The sequence below is a fragment of the Eretmochelys imbricata genome, chromosome 6 (genome assembly GCF_965152235.1).
Source record: "Eretmochelys imbricata isolate rEreImb1 chromosome 6, rEreImb1.hap1, whole genome shotgun sequence".
NCBI classification, from domain to species: Eukaryota; Metazoa; Chordata; order Testudines; family Cheloniidae; genus Eretmochelys; species Eretmochelys imbricata.
This window is the reverse complement of record NC_135577.1, coordinates 106,604,417-106,628,769: the sequence shown is the minus strand read 5'-3', so window position 1 is coordinate 106,628,769 and position 24,353 is coordinate 106,604,417. Positions and strand designations below refer to the sequence as shown.

Sequence of the window (24,353 nt, the reverse complement as noted above, 5' to 3'; positions counted from 1 at the left end):
GTCCAGCTTTTCTAACGAGCAACATAGGCACTAAGAAACAAAATACATATGTAAGATGTGCTTACTTCACAACATTCACAAGCAACCTGCCATACAGATATCTATATGAAAATGTTCCATTATATATTTCTTTGCTGTCATTTTTAACATTTGGATTTACTTTAATCTCAGTATTAGGTCATCATGATTAGAAAATTCACAATATGACACTTCTTTAATGTCAGTACCTGAGGAGCTTGCAGAGATGCCATTGTCTGAACAGTTTCTGTTTGAGAAGAAATATTTGCTTCTGCGTCAAGTTGTTCCTTTAAAAAAAGGAATAAAAAAACGTAACTGCTTTTATATCCCTTAGAAGCTACACAAACAACATTATAAATACAGCCCAATGTATCCCAGAACGAGCTGCACACAGGCAGAGTCTCCACCAAAACCAGAGTGGCTCTGCACTGGTATAAGTATTTGTCCATGTAAATCTCAATGCAGGATCAGGCATATGCATATTATACAGAGGCAAATATGACTATTCAGTGCATCACTAAATATTTTTGTACAACAAAAAATTAACTGGTTATCTATTAGAATGCCCTGTAGCTTGCCTAATTTTACACAGTTCCTGATTTGTCACTTACAACTTTTCTAGGAATCTTTCACATTTGGATCCATGTGGGTGGAAATCTTTAAACAAGAAATTATCTCCGCATTTTTTTGGTCCCACTCAAAATAAAGTGTTAAGGATTTTTTGCCCCCCCATATTCTGTTTAGAATATCATAAAACTCCTTGATCTTGAAAAGTACACTATAAGCATAGGAAAATGTAAAGTCACAGCATTTCCTGCAGATTCCATTCTTTGCTCTAGCCCTTTTCCATTGAATAGAAAACTTTAAAAACATGAACCAAATGTAAAACATTGCAGTGTTATCTTCCAAAGTCTGCAAACAGGCTGAAATAATAGCTCTGAGATGTGAAATGTCCTATTAATCTCAATGGGATAACTCTGAAAAAATGGAGATGTTAGTTTCCATTTTAGCAGTAATACCAGTTAATATGCTTTCACCTCAACCCCAAACTACTGTGCAAAGTTCTAATAATTCCCTATCCACCCTGGTATCTTACAGTACAGTTACACATGGTCAGTAAAAATCTTCAGCATGTTAAAAGAGAAAATTTGTGGACAGCATAAAATAATTTAAATTTACTATCAAAACAGGGTCTTCTGTACCAATTATTTAATCCATTAAAGACCTTGATTTTTCACTTTAAATGAAGCATCTGAAGAACCTCTGATCTGACATACAAGAACACATGCGGCTCCTTGTACAGACACCAACTCCGCGGCTGGAGCTACAGGCGCCAGCTTTCCAATGTGCCGGGGGGTGTTCACTGCTCAACCCCTGGCTCTGACACAGGCCCTGCCCCCACTCCACCCCTTCCTCACACACTCCCTTGAGCCTGCCGTGCCCTCACTCCTCCCCGCAGAGTCTCCAGCTTGCCATGAAATAGCTGATTGGGAGGTGCGGGGAGGGAGAGAGCAGGGAGCTGATCAACAGGGCTGCCGGTGGGCGGGAGGCACTGGGAGCGGAGGAGCTAATGGGGGGGCTGCCGACGTATTACTGTGGCTCTTTGGCGATGTACACTGGTAAATTCTGGCTCCTTCTTAGGCTCAGGTTGGCCACCCCTGCTCTAGACTAAGCAATACTGTCATCTGAAAGAAAAACCAACCCATACTGCCATGTCAAAATTAAATGGAACAAAATGTAAGAGGGAGCTTTAGGGCTGGGTGGTGCAATGAGTTATTTGTATTGCAGCAGCAGACTTTTCAGTCATAACTGAAAGGTGTTTGAATTTAACTTAGACTGCAGTGGAATATTAAAAATATAACGCAACTGAAAATTATTCAATATCAGCACTTGTTTGGAAGCAGCCCAGGAGCTTTTAAATGAACACTGCCTTATGGAAGAAGCCTGCACAACACCTGCCAGTACTAACAGCAATGGCTAGAAACATGCATAGTCTAACTTGTATGGGCAACACAATATATTCTATTCTGTTTAAAAATGTAAGAGTCATATATACCTTAGTTTCCATTTTATCATGATCACTCATATCAAGACAACTAGCATCTTCATTTATTTCATCCTGTTAAAACAAAAACTTTTGGTAAAATAGGCAGAAAAATAAAGTGACAAGAAGACAACTTTTAATGGAACTCAAGATAAACCAGTCACAAGCAGAATTTATACACACCAGTGGTAAAACTGTGTTTTTAAGGACAGAGTGTGGAATATGTTTAGTACATGTGTTATTGTTTGGAGTATAACAAATGACCTAAGCAATTTCTGGCTTCAAACAATTCTGGTTTCACTACTGTTGATTTAGGATTCTGTGACTATCTAGGTCTCCATGCCCCTTCCTGAGAACATCTAGTCCACTCCATCACACTGAGGCAGGATTATGCATACCTAGACCGCCCCGACAGATGTTTGTCTAGCCTGCTCTTAAAAACCTGTGATTATGAAGATTCCACAACCTCCCTTAGCAACCTGTTCCATTCCTTAACTATTCTTATAGCTAGAAAGTTTTTCCTAACATCTTACCTAACTCTTTCTTCCTGTAAATTAAGCCAACTACTTCTTGTCCTACCCTCAATGGACAAGGAGAACAATTAACCACTGTCCTTTTCATGACAATTTTTTACTTATTTGAAGACTTGTTTCCCCCTCAATCTTGCCTTCTCTAGACTAAACATGCCCAATTTTTTCAACCTTTCCTCCTGGGTCATGCTTCCTAAACCCTTTGTCATTTTTGTTGTACGCTAAACTCTCAGATTTATTCACATCTTTCTTAAATTGTGGTGCACAAAACTGAACGCAGTACTCCACTTGAGGCCTCACCAGTGCCAACTAGAGTAGAGCAATTACCTCCCGTGTCTTTCATAGGACACTCTTGTTAATACATCACTGAATGACATTTGCCCTTCTTGCATTAGCACATTGTTGACTCATGCAATTTGTGATCCACTCTATCCCCAGAACTTGTACTGTAGTATCACTGCCAAGCCAGTTATTTCCCACTTTTGTATTTGTGCATTTAATTTTTCCTTCCTAGAGTGCAATACTTCACACGTCTTTATTGAATTTCATCTTGTTGATTTCAGACCAAGTCTCCAATCTGTCAAGATCTTTTTGAGCTCTAATCCCATCCTCAAAAGTGCTTGTGACCCCTCCGCAGTTTGGTGACATCTGAAAATGTTTAAGTGTACTCTTCACTCCATCTTCCGAATGGTCAACGAAAATATTGCCTAGTACCAGACTGAGAACAGACTCCTGCAAAACACCACTTGAAATGTCTTCCCTGTTTGACAGCAAACCATTGATAACTACTCTGAATATAGTTTTTCCTCTTGTGTACCCACGTTACAAAAATTTCATCTAGACCAGTGGTTCTCAACCACGAGTTTGGGGCCCCCTGTGGGGCTGCAAGCAGCTTTCATGGGCTCCTCCAAGCAGGGGCAGCATTAGACTCGCTGAAGCCAAAGCCTGAGCAACTTGGCTTCATGGGGGCCCCTGTGGCATAGAGCGCCAGGCAATTGCCCCGCTTGCCTAATGCTGATCCTGGCTTTTATATGCAGAAAGCCAGTTGTAGTGGATAAGGTGGGCCACAGAGTTTTTATAGCATGTTGGGGAGCCTCAGAAAAAGGTTGAGAACCCCGGATCTAGACCACATTTCCCTAGTTTGCTTATGAGAATATCATGTGGGACTATGTCAACAGCCTCATTAAAATCAAGATGTATCACATGTTCAGCTTCCCCTCCCATCCACTAGGCCAGTAACTGTATCGAAGAAAGAAATTAGGGTGGTTTGGCAAGATTTGTTCTTGACAAACCATGTTGTCTATTACTTATCACCCTGTTATCCTCTAAGTGCTTAGAAATTGATTGTTTAATCATTTGTTCTATCATCTTTCTGGATATGGAAGTTATGACGACTGGTCTGTACTTCCTTGGGTCTTCCTTTCTCTTATTTACAATGTAATCTCCCCATAAAACAAATGTCTGAGGTGCAGTACAGATAATTCTAGTCTGTGACTGAATGTGAGAGGTTTAAGATTCTAACCCAAGCCATCAAGGCTAATGAACACTATACCCCAATGGAAAGGTTTAATTCTCCACTTTCAGCGGGGGTACAGAATTTGCTCCTAGGCCTGGAAAGTCTCAAGCCATCAGACCTGAAATTTCTGAAGTTCTTTCCCAAGGTCCTGTATAATTAGAATCATGGTAAAGGCAGTCTGATTAACAGGTAGAGGGAGATTAAACACTGTTGATACTTCTTCCTCAAATAAGTAAAATGTTTGAAAAACATTTTCTGTAGAACATGTCTCATATATAGCATGTGTGAAGGTATGGTATAAGAGATTTATTAGCAATTGCATGGGATAACTTCACTCATAGCTCTGACACTTGTAAATAATGGGGACACCCCAAACCTATGTAGATAACACCTTTAACATACAAATGTATTCTACTGACAAAATAAATTATTCAGTTATATTTGGTGCCCTTTGCCATAGCGTTGAAGCCCCATGCAAAGTTTAAAAAACCAGACTTTAAAATGAGTGAAATCTTGCACAAAATTATCCTATTTAAATTTCTTTTGTCCTTAAATATTTATTCCCTTACACTGAGATTTTCAAAAGAGCCAAGCAGGTATAGGCATCCGAATCTCACTGAAATGCAGCGCTAACTCTGTTAGGCTCTTTTGAAAATCTCTGCCTTAATAATTCTTAAAATAGGCAGCAAACACGACCTTAAAACTATTGATAACTGCACTCCTAAAAATTTAGAAAGTCTTCGTCTTACTTTGGAAACAGAAGAAGTGTGTTTGTTCATGCATTCATAAGTACATTTTAACCTACTGATTTAACAATTAAGAATAATGGTCAATAAAAGTGATAGTTGCATTGCAAAGTTCAGTTTATTATTTAACTTTAAACAAAGTAATTAAGGAAGAAAATTACTTGGAACTTTTGTAGGTAATTCCTTTTCTGTCAATGTTGTTTACCTTTTAAAAAAAAGATTGTTGAACTATTTTCTGTTTATCAAATTCCAGAAATAAGCTAAATACATTTTGACTGATCATATAAAGCCTGTGTAATGGGTACTAAAAAACGAACTCAAGCTCTGTGCATGCTTTTAAGTTATCACATAATTCAAAACTGCAACTCACTACTGACAAGCACAAAATGCAGGGCCAGATTAAACTGATTAAACTTGAGTACCTTCTATCCTTTACCCTTGGTTCTGTTTTTATTGTGAAGTGCCTTGAAATACATTCGCATAAAGTACATGTATGAAACAAGTTCTTAAAGTTCATTTAACACTAATATCATAAAGATGACCTACCGCCACTTAAAAGAACTGATTTATTTTACATGTACTTTTAAGGGTTATCCAACTAGAGCAGACAGACACACAATTTAAGAAGATCTCTCACTGCAGTACCACATGTATCAACTCTCTGAGCTGGCAACAATACTACTAATATTTCTTTTGCGTGGATACAATTACGATCAAGGATAAAATACCTCTTCTGTTTTTATTTTCTTAGGAGACTCTTCTTTATGAGGGGAAGATGTCCTCTTCACCCCTACGACAGGGCTAGGTATTTTTGTTGCTGTGTTCCCTGATGGTCTTGGTGATTGGTTTGCCAGACGTGTTGAGGAAACAACTCTAGAGATGGTAGGCTTTGGTGGTGGAGAAATGGCTGGCTGTGTGGCAGTTTGAGGAATGCTTTCACTTGAAGTACCTATGAAATAAATACGATACATTTTAAAATAGTTTCAACATTTACATTTAATGTTCACATCAATTCCACAGTAGTTTGTTTTCTGTATCTAACCCCACTGGCACTGAGTGAGCGGAACAAATAGCTTGGTTCCAGAGCATCAGATTTGGAACACAGACTACCTGAAACCACAGGTTTAAAATCAAAGAATAATTAAAACTTGGACTTTATCAGTCTAACTAGATAAATTGAACATCCTGCAGTTTACTGTATCTGTGTTTGGAGAAAACCTTAAAGGAGACTGGAAGGTCTCTGTTGTGTAAGAACATTAAGAGTAGGCATTCATGAGAAAAAAATGCCCCTTTCTCTCAGTGTGGTATCACATACAGTGAACTAATTAGCTGCCTCACTCTGCTAACCAAAGATGGTTGCACATATGCAGTTGGTGTAGCCCTCTGGGCATCTTTAGAATGACAAGCTAAATATAAAATTATAATAGTGATTGCTCATCAGCATGATTGGGTCACACCACGTAGCTGACTGAGATGCGTGAATTAGCAAATCGGGACTGTTCTTGTTTAAATCCTTTTCCAAAATCCGGAGTAGTGTCACCCCTGACCATCTGTAGCACTGGCTAAAGACAAGGTTGCTTACATTGGAGGCAATTGTGATTTATGACACAGGACAAAGTGGTGAAGTCAGGTCATCCTCATTCAAATTTTAATTGTACTAGGGAGCAGAAGTACCCAAGAAAGTGGCACTATGAGGGCTTTAGCCAGTACCTAGCCACACTCTCCTTCATTGGCCTAACTGGGAGCACTGCCATCATCTACACTCTGTTTGCCCTGAGCAAACCTGTGTCGCTATTATGAACAGCAAACATGAATATCCATTTTTAGAGGATTTGCAACTGACATAAATGTAGATTACTGAAATTCTAGTATATTATGGCTATTTTGATAAGTATATCAAAATATCCTGAATCCTACAGGACATGGTTAATGTGTAAATCAGTTCAATGAGATAAGGCTACAACATGCAGTAAATTTAAATCTTCCAAATAACGATGATACATCTTTAGTAAAATACTCTCTAGAAATCAATGCTAACAATATAGTATGTAATTTTCCCTACCCCCTGAGCTTTCACTGGAAATGGCTGGTGGCACAGTGACTTCAGAAGCCTGTATGTTGATCACAGATGCTGCTGTTACAGTTGGAGCAGGACTGCTTCTGCTAAAACATGAAAAAGGCAAAATGGATAACACTGAAAACTAAAATATGCATATGGTATCAAACTGTTTGCCTTTCATCACATATCATCAGCATTGCCAGAGACTTGCATTGATGTGATTTAGCCAATAGCATCAACACAACAATGTTAGAAAAGGCCAAATTATATCATTGCAATTTTATGAAATATAATGTGAAGATAAGCAAGAGTGTTAGCAACATTACTGTTATAAACCTGCACTATGTGAAATACTACAGGAGAAGATTAATTTTATATGAAATAATCCAAGTTTCAATAAAGTTTTTAAAGCTATTTGAAAGGGAAAAAGAAAAAACTCATGTCCATTTTTTTTTAAAAAGAATCTATAATCCCCTTTACCTTTACAATAGAGCAAGCCAAACTGAGAAGGCTGGCATGATAAGCATGTGTTAATATCCCATAATATCACATGCACATCATCACTATAAATTCAGTCCATAGATTGCCTAATCAAGAAATTGGGAATTAACAGGATTGCAGCCTTGGTTTTGGCATTATAATAGATTTTGCTATATCAAAAAGGATGGGGGCATGATGTGTTAAAAACCAAAATTTAGGCTAGATTAGATTTCAGCCCTGAGAACCACGATAGTATGCTTAACTGTACACTTGCTTTCTTTTTTTTCCTTCAAGAAGAGTGCTCAGTAATGTAAAAATCCTGAGAATAGTTTAATAAATGAGAATGATTAAATAGCAGCTGTCATAGGCATTAAGAAAAGCTAGCTACGTTTTTCTACATGATACTCAATGTTTTATCATTCAATTTGTATATTGCATAGCTGTAGAGAGTCCACATTATCATCAGATACTTTGCATATTAACATAAAAATATGGAAGTGACCATTTTATCAAACAAAGCAAGCAACAGACTGGAAAAGAGTGTATCATTAGTAATGGAATCTAACAGAGCAAATGAAAAAGCATTTTATTAGCTGTAGACAACGAAGACATAGTGCAGTGATCTCCCCCCACCCCCGAAGTTAAGTTTAAGATAAATGATAATATGCCCTCTTGCAATATACACAGTAAACACATGTTCTCTAACACATGTAACTTTTAGAGGATCATAAACTCGAATAGCGAAGGTTAAGATTAAAATAATTACCCCTGAGAGCTTCCAGAACTGTTCAATGGACTTGTCTTCATAGCACTAGTAGGAGAAGGCACAGACGTGCTGTTATCACTGTCCATAGATAAGTCTAAGCTGCTGTCATTCAGGACTGTCAGTCTGACCCCTTCTGTTGAATGCTACAACCAATCAGACAATAAATCACAGGTGTTACTTATCCCATTAAGGACTGAGAATCAGTTGAAAGTCAATGAAGCAATATTTCAATTATACTGATAGTTTTGTGAAAATTAATTAGACTGAGCTCAAACTGATATCTCAAAAAATTTAAGGTTAATTGTCTTGACATCAGTTGCATAGGTAAAGAGCATTTTTAGAGAAAAATAGCACTGATAAGTTCTAGAAGGCACACCAAAGAAGCAAACCAAAACCAACTACATTGAGTGGCTTGAACCTCAAATACAAAGGCTTCTGAAAGTCACACAAAATAGAGATGTGCAGAGTTTTCTACATACAAAGGTTCTACTGGCCTGCTACCAGAACCACTTAATTCCTATGTTCAAAATTAAGGCCAGAATTTGAATGATCCATCATTTGCACCCAGATAATGTAGCATACAAAACCAATTTCTCCTGTACTACTTGTGTATCTAGAATTCCAGCTTCATTTCAAGTTTATTTGATTTTGTGGAATAATAATCTCTCAGTTTCAATCAATACAAGCGTACAGTATCAAGAACTCAAAGAAATTAGGTAGTTGACCTAGTGGTTTTCCAGACCACTGGGTCATTTTTATCTATCATTAGTCCTCATGCTGATCACCGAGTTTCTGTTCATACTCCAGAACTGCCTAATTAGATGCATTGAGTGAGGTTTATATTTTCCTCTGAAGCAGCCAGCATTGGCTAATATTGGAGACAAGATACCAACCAACTAGATTCCTACTGGATTTGTTTCAGTCTACCATGTGCAAACTTTGCTACACAATTTAGAGACATTTTTAAATGGTGACAATGGCTTTAAAAGGATACTAATATTATATTGAGCTATTTATATGAATGCAGACAAGAGAACAGCAATACATAACCATGACATGCATGTTTCCAAAAAGACTTCTTTTTACAAGTCAGCTTTCATATATGATTGCTCTCAGACTACATTCAAAGAGTGAGGCAGGGACTTTTTGCATTAGTTACTTGGCCCATAAACACTCTTTCCTGTTGCAATTAATCATGCTCAAACTAACCAAATAGCTTGATCTTAAATTACTGCTGCCCTTCATGAAATGCTGTTTTGCAGGCTGCCCTTCTTCTCACATATGATCACATAGGCCTGCCATGCATTTAAGGGGAAAACAACTTTAGACAGAAAACAGTCTCTTACTAAAAATTTTCTGTATAAGTGTAGCAGACAATTTTTGAGATTCATTCACTGTCATTTAAATCTTTCCCATCTAGGAGTAAAAGGTTATATCTAAGACAGAAAAAACTGTCAAGTGGAGACCTTTTCAAGTTTTAGGCCACAGCATATAGTCAGTCACATTAACTGTTGAAAGCATTCTCTAACCCACATCTTTAGTTATACGAGCGAATGTGTGTTGTTAGCTACAAACGGCAGCAGCAAAGCGTTCAACATTCTACTGAGTCATAAGAGAGGTCATACAATTTCTTTAGTAATTTTATGGCCTACACACAATCTCAAAACTATTAGTACAACAGGGAGATGTTAGAAAACAAACCAAATTCTTAAATTTGTGTGCACCAGATAATCTTTGTTAATCATGCAAGTGCTGCGTTGTACATATTTCCCTAATTTGGCTTCCAAATTACACTAGCAAAATAGCTTTGAGTTCGCTAAATTAATCAGACTTAAATCTGTTTACTCTAGTATTTCCAACAAAAATCATCATGTCATACCTGCATGATTTCAAGGAGAAGAGATGAAATCAGAAGCAGATACTTCCAGGAGATAGGAAGAAAGGCATGCATGAAACGTATGTACAAATAATTCAATATTAACTCATTGGTATTGATGCAACCGGGAACTATCAATGTTAGGACCAATAGATTTTGCATATCAGGGTATCAGTACCGTTGCACCAGATAGGTTAGAAAGTTTGTGTAGGTTACACAAGTAAAACTGCCCTTTTAAAGTGGGTTTTAGTTATTTTGTTAGTACACCAAAGACCTTTGGGAATCACTAAATTATAATGTAATTATATTATAACATTAGTTACGTTTGTCAGTAATTTGTAGGTTTACCTTTTTCTTTTTCTGAAGCACATGATTAGGTAGCAGTTGATGAAGTTGCTTTCGTTTTACATGCATTGCAGCAATTTTCATATCCATCTCAAACATCTTGCTGTTTATTGCTTGCCTATAAACTACACAATTAGAAGAAGATGATGACACATTGAAACATTGTGGAAAATGCAGTTACTTGCCCTTGAAGAAAGGATTGACATTCCAGAGTATTATTCAACAAGAAGGCTAATATTTCCTCAGTCTTGAGAAAAAACCAACAGCCCTTCCTCCTGAACTGACAATTGCATCGCATCTGAGAAGAAAGTAAAGTATTTAAGTTTGCTTATATTTTAAAAAAGGAAAATCCATTAAAACGTAAATTTCCTCTCTGAAATATGGGACTGAAAAAGTATTTTAAAAGTATGTGAGCCCCGCATTGTATTTATGAAAGAATAAATTCAAAGATGGAACCAAGCAGAGTCATGAGGTTTCTTGTCTAACTTGATATAAATTAAAGTTAAGACATTTATTTAGCTCTCAATGGCAGAGATTATCTTTTTGTTATTGTGTTTGTATCAGTGCCTGACACTGACTGGCCTTGATACATGATCGGGGCCATTAGGTGCTGCTGTGATTATTGGGCCTAAAAATTTACCCTAATTGTAAGTTCAATTGTAAAAGTATGTCAAAGTTCATAAGAAGTCACAATAATAAATTTTTGCCTGCTTGGGAATTAACCTTGGAAAATAGGTCAAACTGTTTTCAGTAATGAATGCTATGAACAAGTGCAAAAAAAAAACAGACAGACTGAATTAGTCCAAACAAAAAGAGGCCTACTGACATGATTCAAGGACTGTGCCGAGGTTGAACTTAAAAACAAGAGATATCAGTCCTGAAATTAATGGACCAAAATTGTTATAGCAGATAGTAGGCCTAATTGATGGACAAAATAATGAAGGGATGAACTACGACACCAACTTTTTTTAAGAATCTCAAAAGAGTCAAGAGACATTTCCCCCCCAAAGAGTCTTATCCCAGCTCTCTCATCTTGTCCCATCTCCTCAATGCACCTCATCTTCCCCAACCGCAAGATAGAGGGAGCACACCTGACAGAAGGATTCATTCCTGAGGAAGAAGGTTGTGTTTGGGCAGCCCCCTTACACTGGTATGAAAGGTGTTAACAAGCCCTACGGACGCTGTGCAGGAAGCAGCCAATAAAAGAGAGGCTCTGAGAAGCTGCCAAATCAGGGTCCAGCAGGCTCATCATACTGCAGGCAGAAGAAAGCTAGCACTGTAGACAGAGCAGTACTGGGCAGGAACAGGGAAGCCAGAGGAAGCTCCTGCGCGCTTGCTAGGACTGGTATGCTGAGGCCTTGAAGCAAGGGTGAAGAAGGTGCTGGGACAGTGGGAAAGTGGTTCAGGGAAATGTACTGAAGAGTTGGAGGGGATGCGGTACAAGGGTGCCCCCTGCAAGGTCCTTGGCCTGGGACCCAGAGTAGTGGGTGGGCCTGGGTATTCCCCCCTCGCCCCACCCGCCACTCAGTATATTTCTGAAGTATACCCAAACCAGGGTCTTAAACTTGAGATCCTCTCTCTACTCTTCCAATCATCTACCTTACTGACTGTCCATCCTATGCATTCAATAAGGGAAGGGTCCTGTAGAACAAAAACTTTAATTACATAGTCACAGTATTAAAATGGATATTTATAAAGGGGCTGAATTAAAGTTGCATATTGAGGGGGATGGCATGTCGTGCTCCACAATTCTTGGCTGTGGAGAAGCCCATAAGCTGTTGTGTAAGAATGGCTCTAATGTATACAGCCTATCTTATTCCAAGGGCTGCACTGGTCCCTGAAGTAGCCCAGATTCTAGGAGGCACAAAGTTTGCCTACAGCCATTTGCAACGCTCCCCCCCCCCCCGAGATGAACAGAATCTGGCTTCTGGATTCTATTCAGTTTTACTAGAAGTGAACTTTTGCAACTCTGCTGTTACCTCATCTATTCAAAGAATTGGAAGGAATAACATTTTCCTACCTCTAGATTAAGGGTATTACGTCTTGCATAACAGGCGTTCAGAAGTGCACTGAATTACTAACACCAGTCAGTGGAAGAGAGACTAGAACTAGATAAGTTCATGGAGGATAGGTTCATCAATGGCTATTAGCCAGGATGGACAGGGATGGTGTCCCTAGCCTCTGTTTGCCAGAAGCTGGGAATGGGAGACAGAGGATGAATCACCTGACGATTACCTGTTCAGTTCATTCCCTCTGGGGCACCTGGCACTGTCGGAAGACAGGATACTGGGCTAGATAGACCTTTGGTCTGACCCAGTATGGCCGTTCTTATGTCCTCCACTGATCAAAGCAGATAAACACAAGTGGGAGCAGTTAACAAAGAGAAGGAACTGCAAAGATGTACTGCTCTCCCAAACCTGGGAGAAGGGGAGGAGCTCTTTCTCGGTTTTTAGTAGAGGAGGCAGAACTGAGCTCCTCTTTACTTTAATATATGCCTTCTCTTACGCTAATCTTTCACAGAGGTAAAGGTGTGATTGCAGCAGTTGCTGCTACTGTTGCTTCATCATCCTGTCCATAAGGATCTCTAGCTGTGCTAAGGAACATGCATAATGAGGCTGGCACTAGCGAAATTCACTGGGGTGGAGCATGCTCAGTGCAGATGGAATCTTCAGAGGTTCAGGAGAAGTCACCAACAAGCTGGGAGCATATGCAAATAGCAATTTTTAGTTGCTTATAACTTGGTCAAATGCAGGTGTATTTTCACAGGAAAAGCAAAAAGGACCTCCCCTGACACCACAACTATGTCCCTAACAAATTTCAATTCCAAATCCTGAGCTCTTCAAATAATATTTTATATATATTGAACACCACAAAACGTACCTATTTTCCTCTAACCTCATTCCTGGAAACAGCTGAACTGTAAGTTTAAGCAAAAAAAGGCAGAGCGCAAGCATAGAAAGTTTCAGCAAAAATGGTTGTGTGGCAAAGTTATAAGCAAACAAAGACAGTGGTTTATAACAAAATGTCACACAATCTTAACATTAGGCTCAGTAATGATGATGTCGTCCGGGGAAGGATTTGATGATACCCTTAGATTCCTGGGTGAATTGTGGTGTGAGATAGTCTTTGGGTAGTTTATAGCAGGTGGTGTTGGAGTGTTGTTGTTTGGCCTCATTAATGCAATCATCATGGTTGAGAATTATGAAGGCACCCCCTTTGTCTGCTGGTTTGATCACTAGCTGGTGGTTGATTTCAGGGACTCCTCTCAGCAATGGAGCGAGTGTGCCAGATGTGATATTTGTTAAGGATTTCACTGTTGATTTTTTTCCCCTGAAGTAATCAACGTAATGATCAAATGTGTGGCTTTTTCCACTGTGGGGTGTCCAGTAAAATGATTCTTTTTTCTTATGATTGTTGGTGGGGACATGGTAGTTGTGGGTGGCATATTCATTGTTGTGAAAGAATTCTTTGACGCAGAGTTGGTAAAAGAATCTTCTAGTTCTCCACCTGTTAGTATGGTATCAGGTTCTGTGCAGCAGTTCAATCCCTGGGAGAGTACAGATAATTCAGTTCTGGTTAGGAGTAGTCTTGACAAATTGATGATACTGGGGTGTGTGTAGTGTCCATGTGGTAAGGTCCTTGTGCCATGGTTTCTCCCGGCGATGGTGTTCTGGGAGTTGTGGTAGTTACGTCCACTTTTTGGTTCTGGGTTGGATGGCTGTCAGATTTTTTTTTTTTTTTTTTTTTAAATAGTTGTTTTGGGTTTCTTGCATGATCTCCAGGTAGGTTTCCTGATTTTTTCCTTCCAGTGCATGGAACTTTGTGACGACTTCTTGTCTGAGGCGGCTCCCTTTTTGAGAACTTGAAGGCCTCGGTTTTTCTGAAATCCTCCTTCACAGCTGTTTGGCATATATGGAGTTGTATGTAGTGATCAGAAAGTTAGAGAGGGTGAGTCTTCAGGTGATGTTTTATTTCTTGCTTTTGCTCAGGAAGCAGATGTTGCTATTAAGTTTTTCCTCCTTTTTTCTTCATGTTGTGGAGTTGCCATTTCAGATGGCAAAATACGATGTCCTCCATTGTTTGCAGTTTTGTTGTACCCACGTTGGTCACAGGATATTAAAAAAACAAGGTGGGTTAAGTAATACTAATACCTTTTATTGGACCAACTTCTATTGGGGAAAGAGACAAGCTTTCAAGCTACACAGAGCTCTTCCCGTTTGGGAAAGGTACGCAGCAAGTCACAGGTAAATACTAGGTGGAACAGATTGTTTCCCAGTAAGCAGTTTACACGTTTTGTAACAGACCATTGAAGTGGCCAGTTAACACCTCTACAGTCATAGGACAAAAAACGGAAGTTAAGCGGGTTAAGGACTGTTGTAATAAGACATTAATCCTGTCTCTTTATTAAGACCATGATTTTTAGTGTCTAGCAAAGTTATGAATTTAAGCACCCAACTTCATCTTTTGAAGGTATTGTGCAGGTTTCCTTTGAGATGACTGAGATATAAAGATATATCAGATATAAAGTGATTGTTCTGTGAAACGTGTGTGCCCACAGGTGATACAGTATTTCCAAATTGTTCATTTACTTTGAAAATGTTCTTTTTGTAGTGGCTCATATCAGCAAAATATTTTTACTTCCGAACTCCAGATTTGTTTGGTTTGCTTTGTTGAGTGCCATTTAATTTTTTTTCTTTTTTTTTTTTGGGGGGGGGGGGAGGGAGAGGAGGAGGAAGGGGATGGCAGCTAATGGTAGATTGATAAAAGTTTATACAAACATATATAGAGTGATGTTTAAACAAGTTTAAATATCTGCAAACAGCATGATTTATAAAAAAAAATCCTATTAGTAGCACCAGGCAGCTGGCATGAGGTAGAGAGGTTTTGGGCGGGTGCGTGGGGGGTGTTGGCAAAGGAGATGGACTGATGAATGGAAGCACTGGTAGGAAACCGGGAGAAAAAAAACAAGTCAAGAAGCAGGAGTTCACGGCATAGAATGGCATGGAGCCATTCTCCCTAGTCTGACAATGGGGAAAGGGGCAAAGGTTATGGAAAGTATACTAGAGTCTTTTCTATAATAGAAATTTAAGAGTTTGAAGCTGTACATCCAGAAAATATGCAAATGCTTAAAATTTTACAGATGGATATAAAACTACCTCCTCCACCCCAAACAGATACAATTCCCATCCTCTCATGGGCTTGTTGAAGTCAGCAGGAGTGGCCCCTGCTTCAGTGAGCCTCACTGTGTATTTGCAAGGGTAGCACTTTTACAGTTAAAGTGCAGCTTGCAGAGCCCTCCATGCCCCCCGACCCCATTCTCCGCCTACCAGACTTGGGGTGAGAGTGGAAGCTCGGGGCTTCTACCCTACAGCAGGAAGGTGAGGCTAGGGGCTTCTGCCCAACAGGGAGGAGGGGGTCTCAGGGCTGAAGCCCTGGCAGGTGCCTCCCACAGGGCAAAATTCTCTAGCCCCACCACCCCACTGCAATGCAGGAGCTCTGCAGGGCTGAAGCTGTAACCCTGACAGGCATGCCCAGCTCTTCAACTTCTGAAGATTATTGTATGTGGCTCAGAGGGTCAGTAAGTTTGGCCTGGTGTATTGGAAGAGGGTTCTCCTTCTGCAGACCTTAATGAAAACCTAATTTAAACTTCTGGTGCTCCTTCAAAAGACAAAGGAAACACCACAAACGAAAAAATATTCTAAAAATGAGTTAAGCTTGAGAGTATATTATATTATTGTCCAGCTAAAAGCCCTCCCAAATTACACCTTGACAAGGAGTCTATAGCTTCACAAAAGAATAGTAGAAGGCATGGTAATTAACAGTTTAAGGATCCAGTATAGTAGGATTTACATCCAGTTTATGATTCATCACCATCTCCCCATCTGACTTAAAAAGTTACCACCTAACTTTAATCTTTCACCCTTATATTTGCAAAAATATAGGCAAACTTCAAAACATTACATCACTGAGAGATTAAATCACATTTTCCACTCAAAGCACTTCCCCCGCCCCCAAGTATAATGCCACACTATCACACTACAACTAAACTGTGAGATGCAATACAATTAATTAAATGTACAAATTTACAAGCTCTATACGCACACATGTAACTTAACACCATATAATCTTTATATTTGAGATCTTTCAATTTCATGAACATTGTAGTCTACCAAAACAGACTATAAAGAAATAAAGGAAAGCTAAGAAAAAATGGTTACCTACTTTTCATAATTGTTGTTCTTCGAGATGTGTTGCTCATGTAGATGCCATTCTAGGTGTGTATGCACCCACGTGCACAGATGGAGACTTTTGCCTTAGTGGCATCTGTAGGTTTGGCTGTGACGCCCCCTTGAGTGCCGCACTCATGCGCCAGTATATCAGGTGCTGTTGGCCCTATGCCCTCTCAGCTCCTTCTTACCGCCCGCGGTGGCTGGTGGGCACACCTCTCTCCCTTGCCTTGTAAATGGTCAGCAGTTTCTTTCCCTCTTGAACTTCATGCCAGGTGTAAATAGTTTTGTTTTATTGTAGATTAGTTAGTAAGTAGCTGTTAAGTATTGTATTTAGTCAATTAACATTGTCTCGGGCTTTCTGGGTAAGCTTTCTGGGTAAGCACATAGTGAGACATGAACGTATGGATGGATGACCAGGTGGGGGTCCTGCAGATATTCTGAATTGGCACACGGGCCAGGAAGGCCACCACCGAAGCTTACATTCTAGTTGAGTGGGTGGTTACAATCGCCGGTGGGGGCATCTTTGATTGATCATAGCAGAATTGGATGCAGGCAGTGATCTAAGATGAGATTCTCTGGGTGGACACTGGACGACCTTTCATCCTATCTGCTACGACGAGGAACAACGGCGGCGACTTGCGAAATGGCTTGGTTCTCTCTATGTAGAAGGTTAGCGCTCTCCCGACGTTCCTCCTCAGACCTATGAAGCTTTGGGAAGGAGACCGGTAAAAACATATCCTGGCTCATGTGAAATTGCGAAACCACCTTGGGCAGGAAAGCTGGATGTGTCCACAGCTGGACCTTTACTGATGAAAGGGACATGGCCTGGAGCTTGAGATGCATAAGGTAGTCCAGGATCAACTGCAGCGAGGCCTGGTCAGGCCTAACCCTTTGGGCTGAGGTCCAGCACGTGAATCATTTCTATTTGGCCAGGTAGGTCACTCTAGTGGAGGGCTTTCTACTACCCAGTAGGACCTGCTGGACTTGGGCTGAGCACTCCTGCTCTTTGGCAGTTAACCAAGCAGCAAGCAAGCTGTGAGGTGCAACGCTGACAGCTTCAGGTGCAGGAGCCTGCCATGATTCTGCAACAGGAGATCTGGCCAGAGGGGCAGCTGCACCGGGGTTGTCACCAACAGATCCATCAGAGGGCAGAACCAGCGTTGGCAAGGCCAAGCCAGGGCTATCAGGATAACCTTGTCCTTGTCCTGTTTGATCTTCATGAGGACTCTGAAGCAATGGCACTGGTGGGAAAGCACACATCAGAGCCCCTGACCATGGAAACAGGAAGGTGTCCGACAAGGAGTCCCTGTCAACGCCCCCCCTCCCCCCCCCAGCAACAAGCAGAACAGGTGACACTTGCTGTCCGGACAAGTTGCAAACAAGTCTGCCCAAGGAGACCCCCTACTTTTGGAAGATCTCTTTGACCACGTTGGGGTGGAGTGACCATTTGTGGTGAGGCAAAAAGACTCTGCTGAGGCGATCTGCCAGGACATTTCTGGTGCCGGGGAGGTGCACTGCCATGAGATGAATAGCATACTGCACACAGAAGTCCCAGAGCCAGATGGCTTCATGGAAGAGGGCTGATGACCTGGCTCCGCCTTGTTTCTTGATATAAAACATCGTGGCGGTGTTGTCCACCAGGACTTCAACCACTTTGCCTTGTAAAGTGTGACCGAAAAGCCTTACAGGCCAGGAGAACAGCCCTGAGCTCCCTGACATTTATGTGGAGAGAGTGGTCAACCCCTGACCAGAAGTCTGTGTACTGAACTCGCCCAGGTGGGCTCCCCAGACCAGGTCTGAGGTGTCAGAAACCAGAGTTAGCGACAGGGCCAGGGCTACAAAGGGAACTCCCTGCAATACCGATGTGGGGTCCAACCACCATGCCAGTGATGACCAGATGTGGACCGGCACCTTGACTACTTGGTCCAGGTCATGCCTGTTGAGGATGTAGACCAACGCCAACCACGCCTGCAGTGGCCGGAGTTGTGCATGACGGACCATGTAAGTCCAGGCAGCCACGTGGCCTAGCAACCTCAGGCAAGTGCAGGCGGTGGTGAGCGAGTCGCCCCTTACATGGGAAGTTATGTCTGACATGGCTCGGAAATGGGCCTCCAGAAGGAATGCCCTGGCCTACGTGGAATCGAGGACTGCTCCAATGAACTCTATCCGTTTCACTGGTACAAGGGTTGATTTCTTTTTGTTCACTAACAGGCCTAGGTCACAGCAGGTAGAATGCACCAGATGGAGGCTGCTCTGCACTTGATCCCGCGATCTCCCCTTGATGAGCCAATCATCGATATAAGGATAGACCTGGAACCCCCCCGATGCCTCAGATAAGTAGTTATTAGGGCCATAATTTTTGTAAATACCTGCGGATCAGAGGAGAGGCCAAAGGGAAGTGCCGTGAACTGGAAGTGGTGCTGGACACCATAAAACAGAGGAACTGTCTGTGTCCTTGGAAAACAGAGATATGGAAATAAGTCGAGAGTGGCATACCAGCATCCCGGATCCAAGGAGGGGATGACAGAGGCCAGCGAAACCATGCAAAATTTCTACTTCTTGAGTCGTCGCAGATCCAGAATAGGTCTTAGACCCCCTTTTGCTTTTGGGATCAGGGAACAGCAGGAGTAGAAATCTTTCCCCCACATTTTCTGAAGGGCCTCCTCTACTGCCCCCAGTTGTAGGAGACTGTCTACCTCCTGAACCAGGAGTTGCTCATGAGCAGGGTCCCTGAAGAGGGACTGGGAAGAGGGGGGATGGGAAGGAGGGTGGCCGAAAACTGGAAGGAGTAGCCCACTGACAATCTCTAGCACCCAGTGGTCCGAGGTGACCCTTGACGAGGCCGAATGATAGGGACGGAGATGGCTGAGGAAAAGATGGGGACGATCCGGGGAGGTGACCGAGGTGTCGCTCTCAAGTGCGGCCTCAAAACACCTGCTTCTGGTCCCTGTGACGTTTCGCTGGGCCAGGCTGCGCAGGTGAATGGGAGGAGGAAGAGCAGAGGCTATTAAAACTAGTGTCCCTTCTCCTTGTAGATACCTGCCGAGGCTGCCAAGACCTTGGTGGCAAGGGCAGCCGGAATTGCTTCCTCGCCAACTGAGACGTATGCAACCCCAGAAAGTGAAGGGTGGCCCAAATGTCCTTCAGACTGTGCAGCCTCATATCCCTTTGTTCTGCAAACAGCCCAATTTCATCAAATGGGAGATCTTGTATCGAGGACTACATCTCCTGGGATAGGCCCGCGGTCTGAAGCCAGGAACTGTGCCTCATGACCACTGCTGAGGCAATCACCCTGGCCACTGAATTGGCTGCATCCCAGGCCATCTGGAGGGAGCACCAAGTCACTGCGTACCCTCCTCTACCAGGGCCTCAAACTCCTGGGTCACTTCCTAGGACATGAAGTCCTTAAACTTGTGGAGGGAGTCCCACAGGTTAAAATTATATCACCTCAAAAGAGCCTGGTGGTTCGTGACTCGGAACTAGAGACTGGCTGTGGAACAAAATTTCCTCACGAAAAGGTCCAGTCTCTTGGCCTCCTTATTTTTGGGACCGGAATTAGAATGCCCTTGCTTGTCCTTTCTGTTGGCCACCGACAAAACCAATGACTCTGGGGTGGGTGGGTGTATAAGTAGGGCCCTACCAAATTCATGGTCCATTTCACACTCATAGGATTTTAAACATCGTAAATTTCATTATTTCAGCTATTTTAAATCTGAAATTTCAGGGTGTTTTAATTGTAGGGGTCCTGACCCAAAAGGGAGTTGTGGGTGGTTGCAAGGTTATTGTAGTTGGGGTTGCGGTACTGCTACCTTTACTTCTACGCTCCTGCCTTCAAAGTTGGGCCCTCAGTCAGCAGCCACCATCTCCAGCTGCCCAACAAGGAAGGCAGCAGTGCAGAAGAAAGGAAGGGTGTCATGGTATGGTATTGCCACCCTTACGTCTGTGCTGCTGCTGGTAGGGTGCTGCCTTCAGAGCTGGGAACCTAGAATCATAGACTTTAAGGTCAGAAGGAACCATTATGATCGTCTAGTCTGCACAACGCAGGCCACAGAATCTCACCCACCCACCCCTGTAACAAACCCCGGACCTATGTCTGAGCTATTTAAGTCCTCACCTCGTGGTTTAAAGACTTCAAGGTGCAGAGAATCCTCCAGCCAGTGACCCATGCCCCACGCTGCAGAGGAAGGCGAAAAACCCCCAAGGCCTCTGCCAATCTGCCCTGGAAGAAAATTCCTTCCCGACCCCAAATATGGCAATTTGCTGAACCCTGAGCATGTGGGCAAGACTCAACAGCCAAACACCCAGGAAAGAATTCTCTGTAGTAACTCAGATCCCACCCCGTCTAACATCCCATCACAGGCCATTGGGCATATTTACCGCTAAGTCAAAGATCAATTGCCAAAATTAGGCTATCCCATCATACCATCCCCTCCATAAACTTATCAAGCTTAGTCTTGAAGCCAGATATGGCTTTTGCGCCTACTGCTCCCCTTGGAAGGCTGTTCCAGAACTTCACTCCTCTAATGGTTAGGAATCTTGGTCTAATTTCAAGTCTATCTTCCCGATGGCCAGTTTATATCCATTTGTTCTTGTGTCCACATTGGTACTGAGCTTAAATAATTCCTCTCCCTCCCTGGTATTTATCCCTCTGATATATTTATAGAGACCAATCATATCTCCCCTCAACGTTCTTTTGGTTAGGCTAAACAGGCCAAGCTCTTTGAGTCTCCTTTCATAAGAAAGGTTTTCCTTTCCTCGGATCATCCTAGTAGCCATTCTCTGCATCTGTTCCACTTTGAATTCATCCTTCTTAAACATGGGAGACCAGAACTGCACACAGTATTCCAGATGAGGTCTCACCAGTACCTTGTATAACTGTACTAACACCTCCTTATCTCTCCTGGAAATACCTCGCCTGATGCATCCCAAGACCGCATTAGCTTTTTTCACGGCCATATCACATTAGCAACTCATAGTCATCCTGTGATCAACCAATAGTCAGAGATCCTCCTCCTCCGTTACTTCTAACTGATGTGTCTCCAGCTTACAACAAAATTTTCTGTTATTAATCCCTAAATGCATGACCTTGCACTTTTCACTATTAAATTTCATACTATTACTATTACTCCAGTTTACAATGTCATCCAGATCTTCCTGTATGATATCCCGGTCTCTCTCTAAATTAGCAATACCTCCCAGCTTTCTGTCATCCGCAAACTTTATTAGCACATTCCCACTTTTTGTGCGAAGGTCAGTAATAAAAAGATTAAATAAGAGTGGTTCCAAAACTAATCCCTGAAGAACTCCACTAGTAACCTCCCTCCAGCCTGACAGTTCACCTTTCAGTATGACCCGTTGTAGTCTCCCCTTTAACCAGTTCCTTATCCACCTTTCAATTTTTATATTGATCCCCATCTTCCCCAATTTAGCTAATAATTCCCCATGTGGAACCATGTCAAATGACTTACTGAAATCGAGGTAAATTAGATCCACTGCGTTTCCTTTGTCTAAAAAATCTGTTACCTTCTCAATAAAGGAGATCAGGTTGGTTTGGCATGATCTACCTTTTGTAAAGCCATGTTGTATTACCAATTACCATTGACCTCAATGTCCTTAACTACTTTCTCCTTCAAAATTTTTTCCAGGACCTTGCATACTACAGATGTCAAACTAACAGTCCCGAAGTTCCCCGGATCACTTCCCTCCCCTACCTCTTCTTAAAAATAGGAACTATGTTAGCAATTCTCCAGTTGTACGGTACAACCCTTAAGTTTACAGATTCATTAAAAACACTTGCTAATGGGCTTGCAATTTCATATGCCAATTCCTTTAATATTCTTGGATGAAGATTATCTGGGCCCCCCGATTTAGTCCCATTAAGCTGTTAGAGTTTGGCTTCTACCTCGGATGTGGTAATATCTACCTCCATATCCTCATTCCCATTTGTCATCCTACCATTATCCCTAAGCTCCTCATTAAAGACTGAGGGAAAGTATTTGTTTAGATATTGGGCCAGGCCTAGATTATCCTTAACCTCCACTCCATCCTCAGTGTTTAGTGGTCCCACTTCTTCTTTCTTTGTTTTCTTATTTATATGGCTATAGAACCTTTTACTATTGGTTTTAATTCCCTTTGCAAGGTCCAACTCTACATGGCTTTTGACCTTTCTCACTTTATCCCTACATATTCTGACATCAATAAGGTATTGCTGATCCCTCCCATCTTCCACTCCTTGCAAGCTTTCTGCTTTTTCTTAATCACCTCTCTGAGATGCTTGCTCATCCAGGTTGGTCTACAACTCCTGCCTATGAATTTTTCCCCCTTTCTTGGGATGCAGGCTTCTGATAGTTTCTGCAACTTTGACCAAGTAATTCCAGGCCTCCTCCGCCTTTAGATCCACAAGTTCTTCAGTCCAACCCACTTCCCTAACTAATTTCCTTAATTTTTTAAAGTTAGCCATTTTCAAATCAAAAACCCTAGTCAAAGATCTCTTTTTGTTTATCCTTCCATTTAGTATGGTGAGGGGGGTGAGGGAGTGAGAGAACCTGGATTTGTGCAGGAAATGGCCCAACTTGATTATCATGCACATTGTGTAAAGAGTTGTCACTTTGGATGGGCTATCACCAGCAGGAGAGTGAATTTGTGTGGGGGGGGTGGAGGGTGAGAAAACCTGGATTTGTGCTGGAAATGGCCTAACCTGATGATCACTTTAGATAAGCTATTACCAGCAGGACAGTGGGGTGGGAGGAGGTATTGTTTCATATTCTCTGTGTATATATAAAGTCTGCTGCAGTTTCCACAGTATGCATCCGATGAAGTGAGCTGTAGCTCACGAAAGCTCATGCTCAAATAAATTGGTTAGTCTCTAAGGTGCCACAAGTACTCCTTTTCTTTTTGCGAATACAGACTAACACGGCTGTTACTCTGAAACCTGTTAGTATGAACTGAATTAGCTCATGATAGCTTGAACCAAGGTTGTCCCCTACAACCATTTCTTCTATGAGGACCTCACTACTCACCAAAACCAAATCTAAAATGGCATCCCCTCTTGTTGGTTCAGCAACTACTTGGTGAAGGAATCCATCTGCTATCGCATCCAGGAAAATCTGAGCCCTATTATTATTACTAGCACTTGTCCTCCAGTCTATATCTGGGAAGTTAAAGTCTCCCATGATCACACAATTCCCATTACTATTTACTTCATTAAAAGCATTAAAGAGGTCTCTATCAATATCCAAATCAGATGCCAGTGGTCTACAGCACACCCCAAGCACTATTCCAGGGGAGGCTCTAGTAGCTCTCCTTCCCAATGTGATTTTTGCCCAGACACTGTCTTATTCATTCCATCAGTTCTTATTTCTTCACAGTCTACCTCATCATTGATATACAATGCTACTCTACCACCTTTGCCTTTATTTCTGTCTTTCCTAAACAGCACATACCCCTCAATACCTGTACTCCAGTCATGACTACTATTCCACCATGTTTCTGTTATCCCTACAATATCTGGTTTCACTTCCTGCACCAGTAGCTCTAGTTCCTCCATTTTGTTACTTAGGCTCCTCGCGTTAGTGTACAAACATCTTAATTTTTGCTGTTTGGCTTTGCTCACATTCTTTACCTGATTAGGCACAGACATTCTACTGCCAGTATCACCTATTAGACTGGTATCTACACTACCCTTCCTCCTTACGTCCATTCTCCTACCCACGGTTGTATCCTTTCTTACTTCGTTTTCTTCCC

The 24,353-nt window shown here is 41.7% G+C and overlaps 1 protein-coding gene across 2 annotated transcripts in view; it reads right to left on the bottom strand.

Annotated features, from left to right (window-relative positions):
• PAPOLA (poly(A) polymerase alpha) overlaps positions 1–24,353 on the bottom strand; it is a 97,634-nt gene that overhangs the window by 4,940 nt on the left and 68,341 nt on the right. The window contains exons 16-21 of one of the 2 annotated variants that reach the window (XM_077819336.1): positions 10,384–10,505; positions 8,160–8,302; positions 6,917–7,017; positions 5,583–5,803; positions 2,075–2,137; positions 228–305 (exon numbers count right to left, since the gene is read on the bottom strand). In XM_077819336.1, coding sequence (XP_077675462.1) covers positions 228–305; positions 2,075–2,137; positions 5,583–5,803; positions 6,917–7,017; positions 8,160–8,302; positions 10,384–10,505 — 728 coding nt within the window. The remainder of the gene's footprint in view (positions 1–227; positions 306–2,074; positions 2,138–5,582; positions 5,804–6,916; positions 7,018–8,159; positions 8,303–10,383; positions 10,506–24,353) is intronic. The other variant, XM_077819337.1, reaches the window with a different exon arrangement.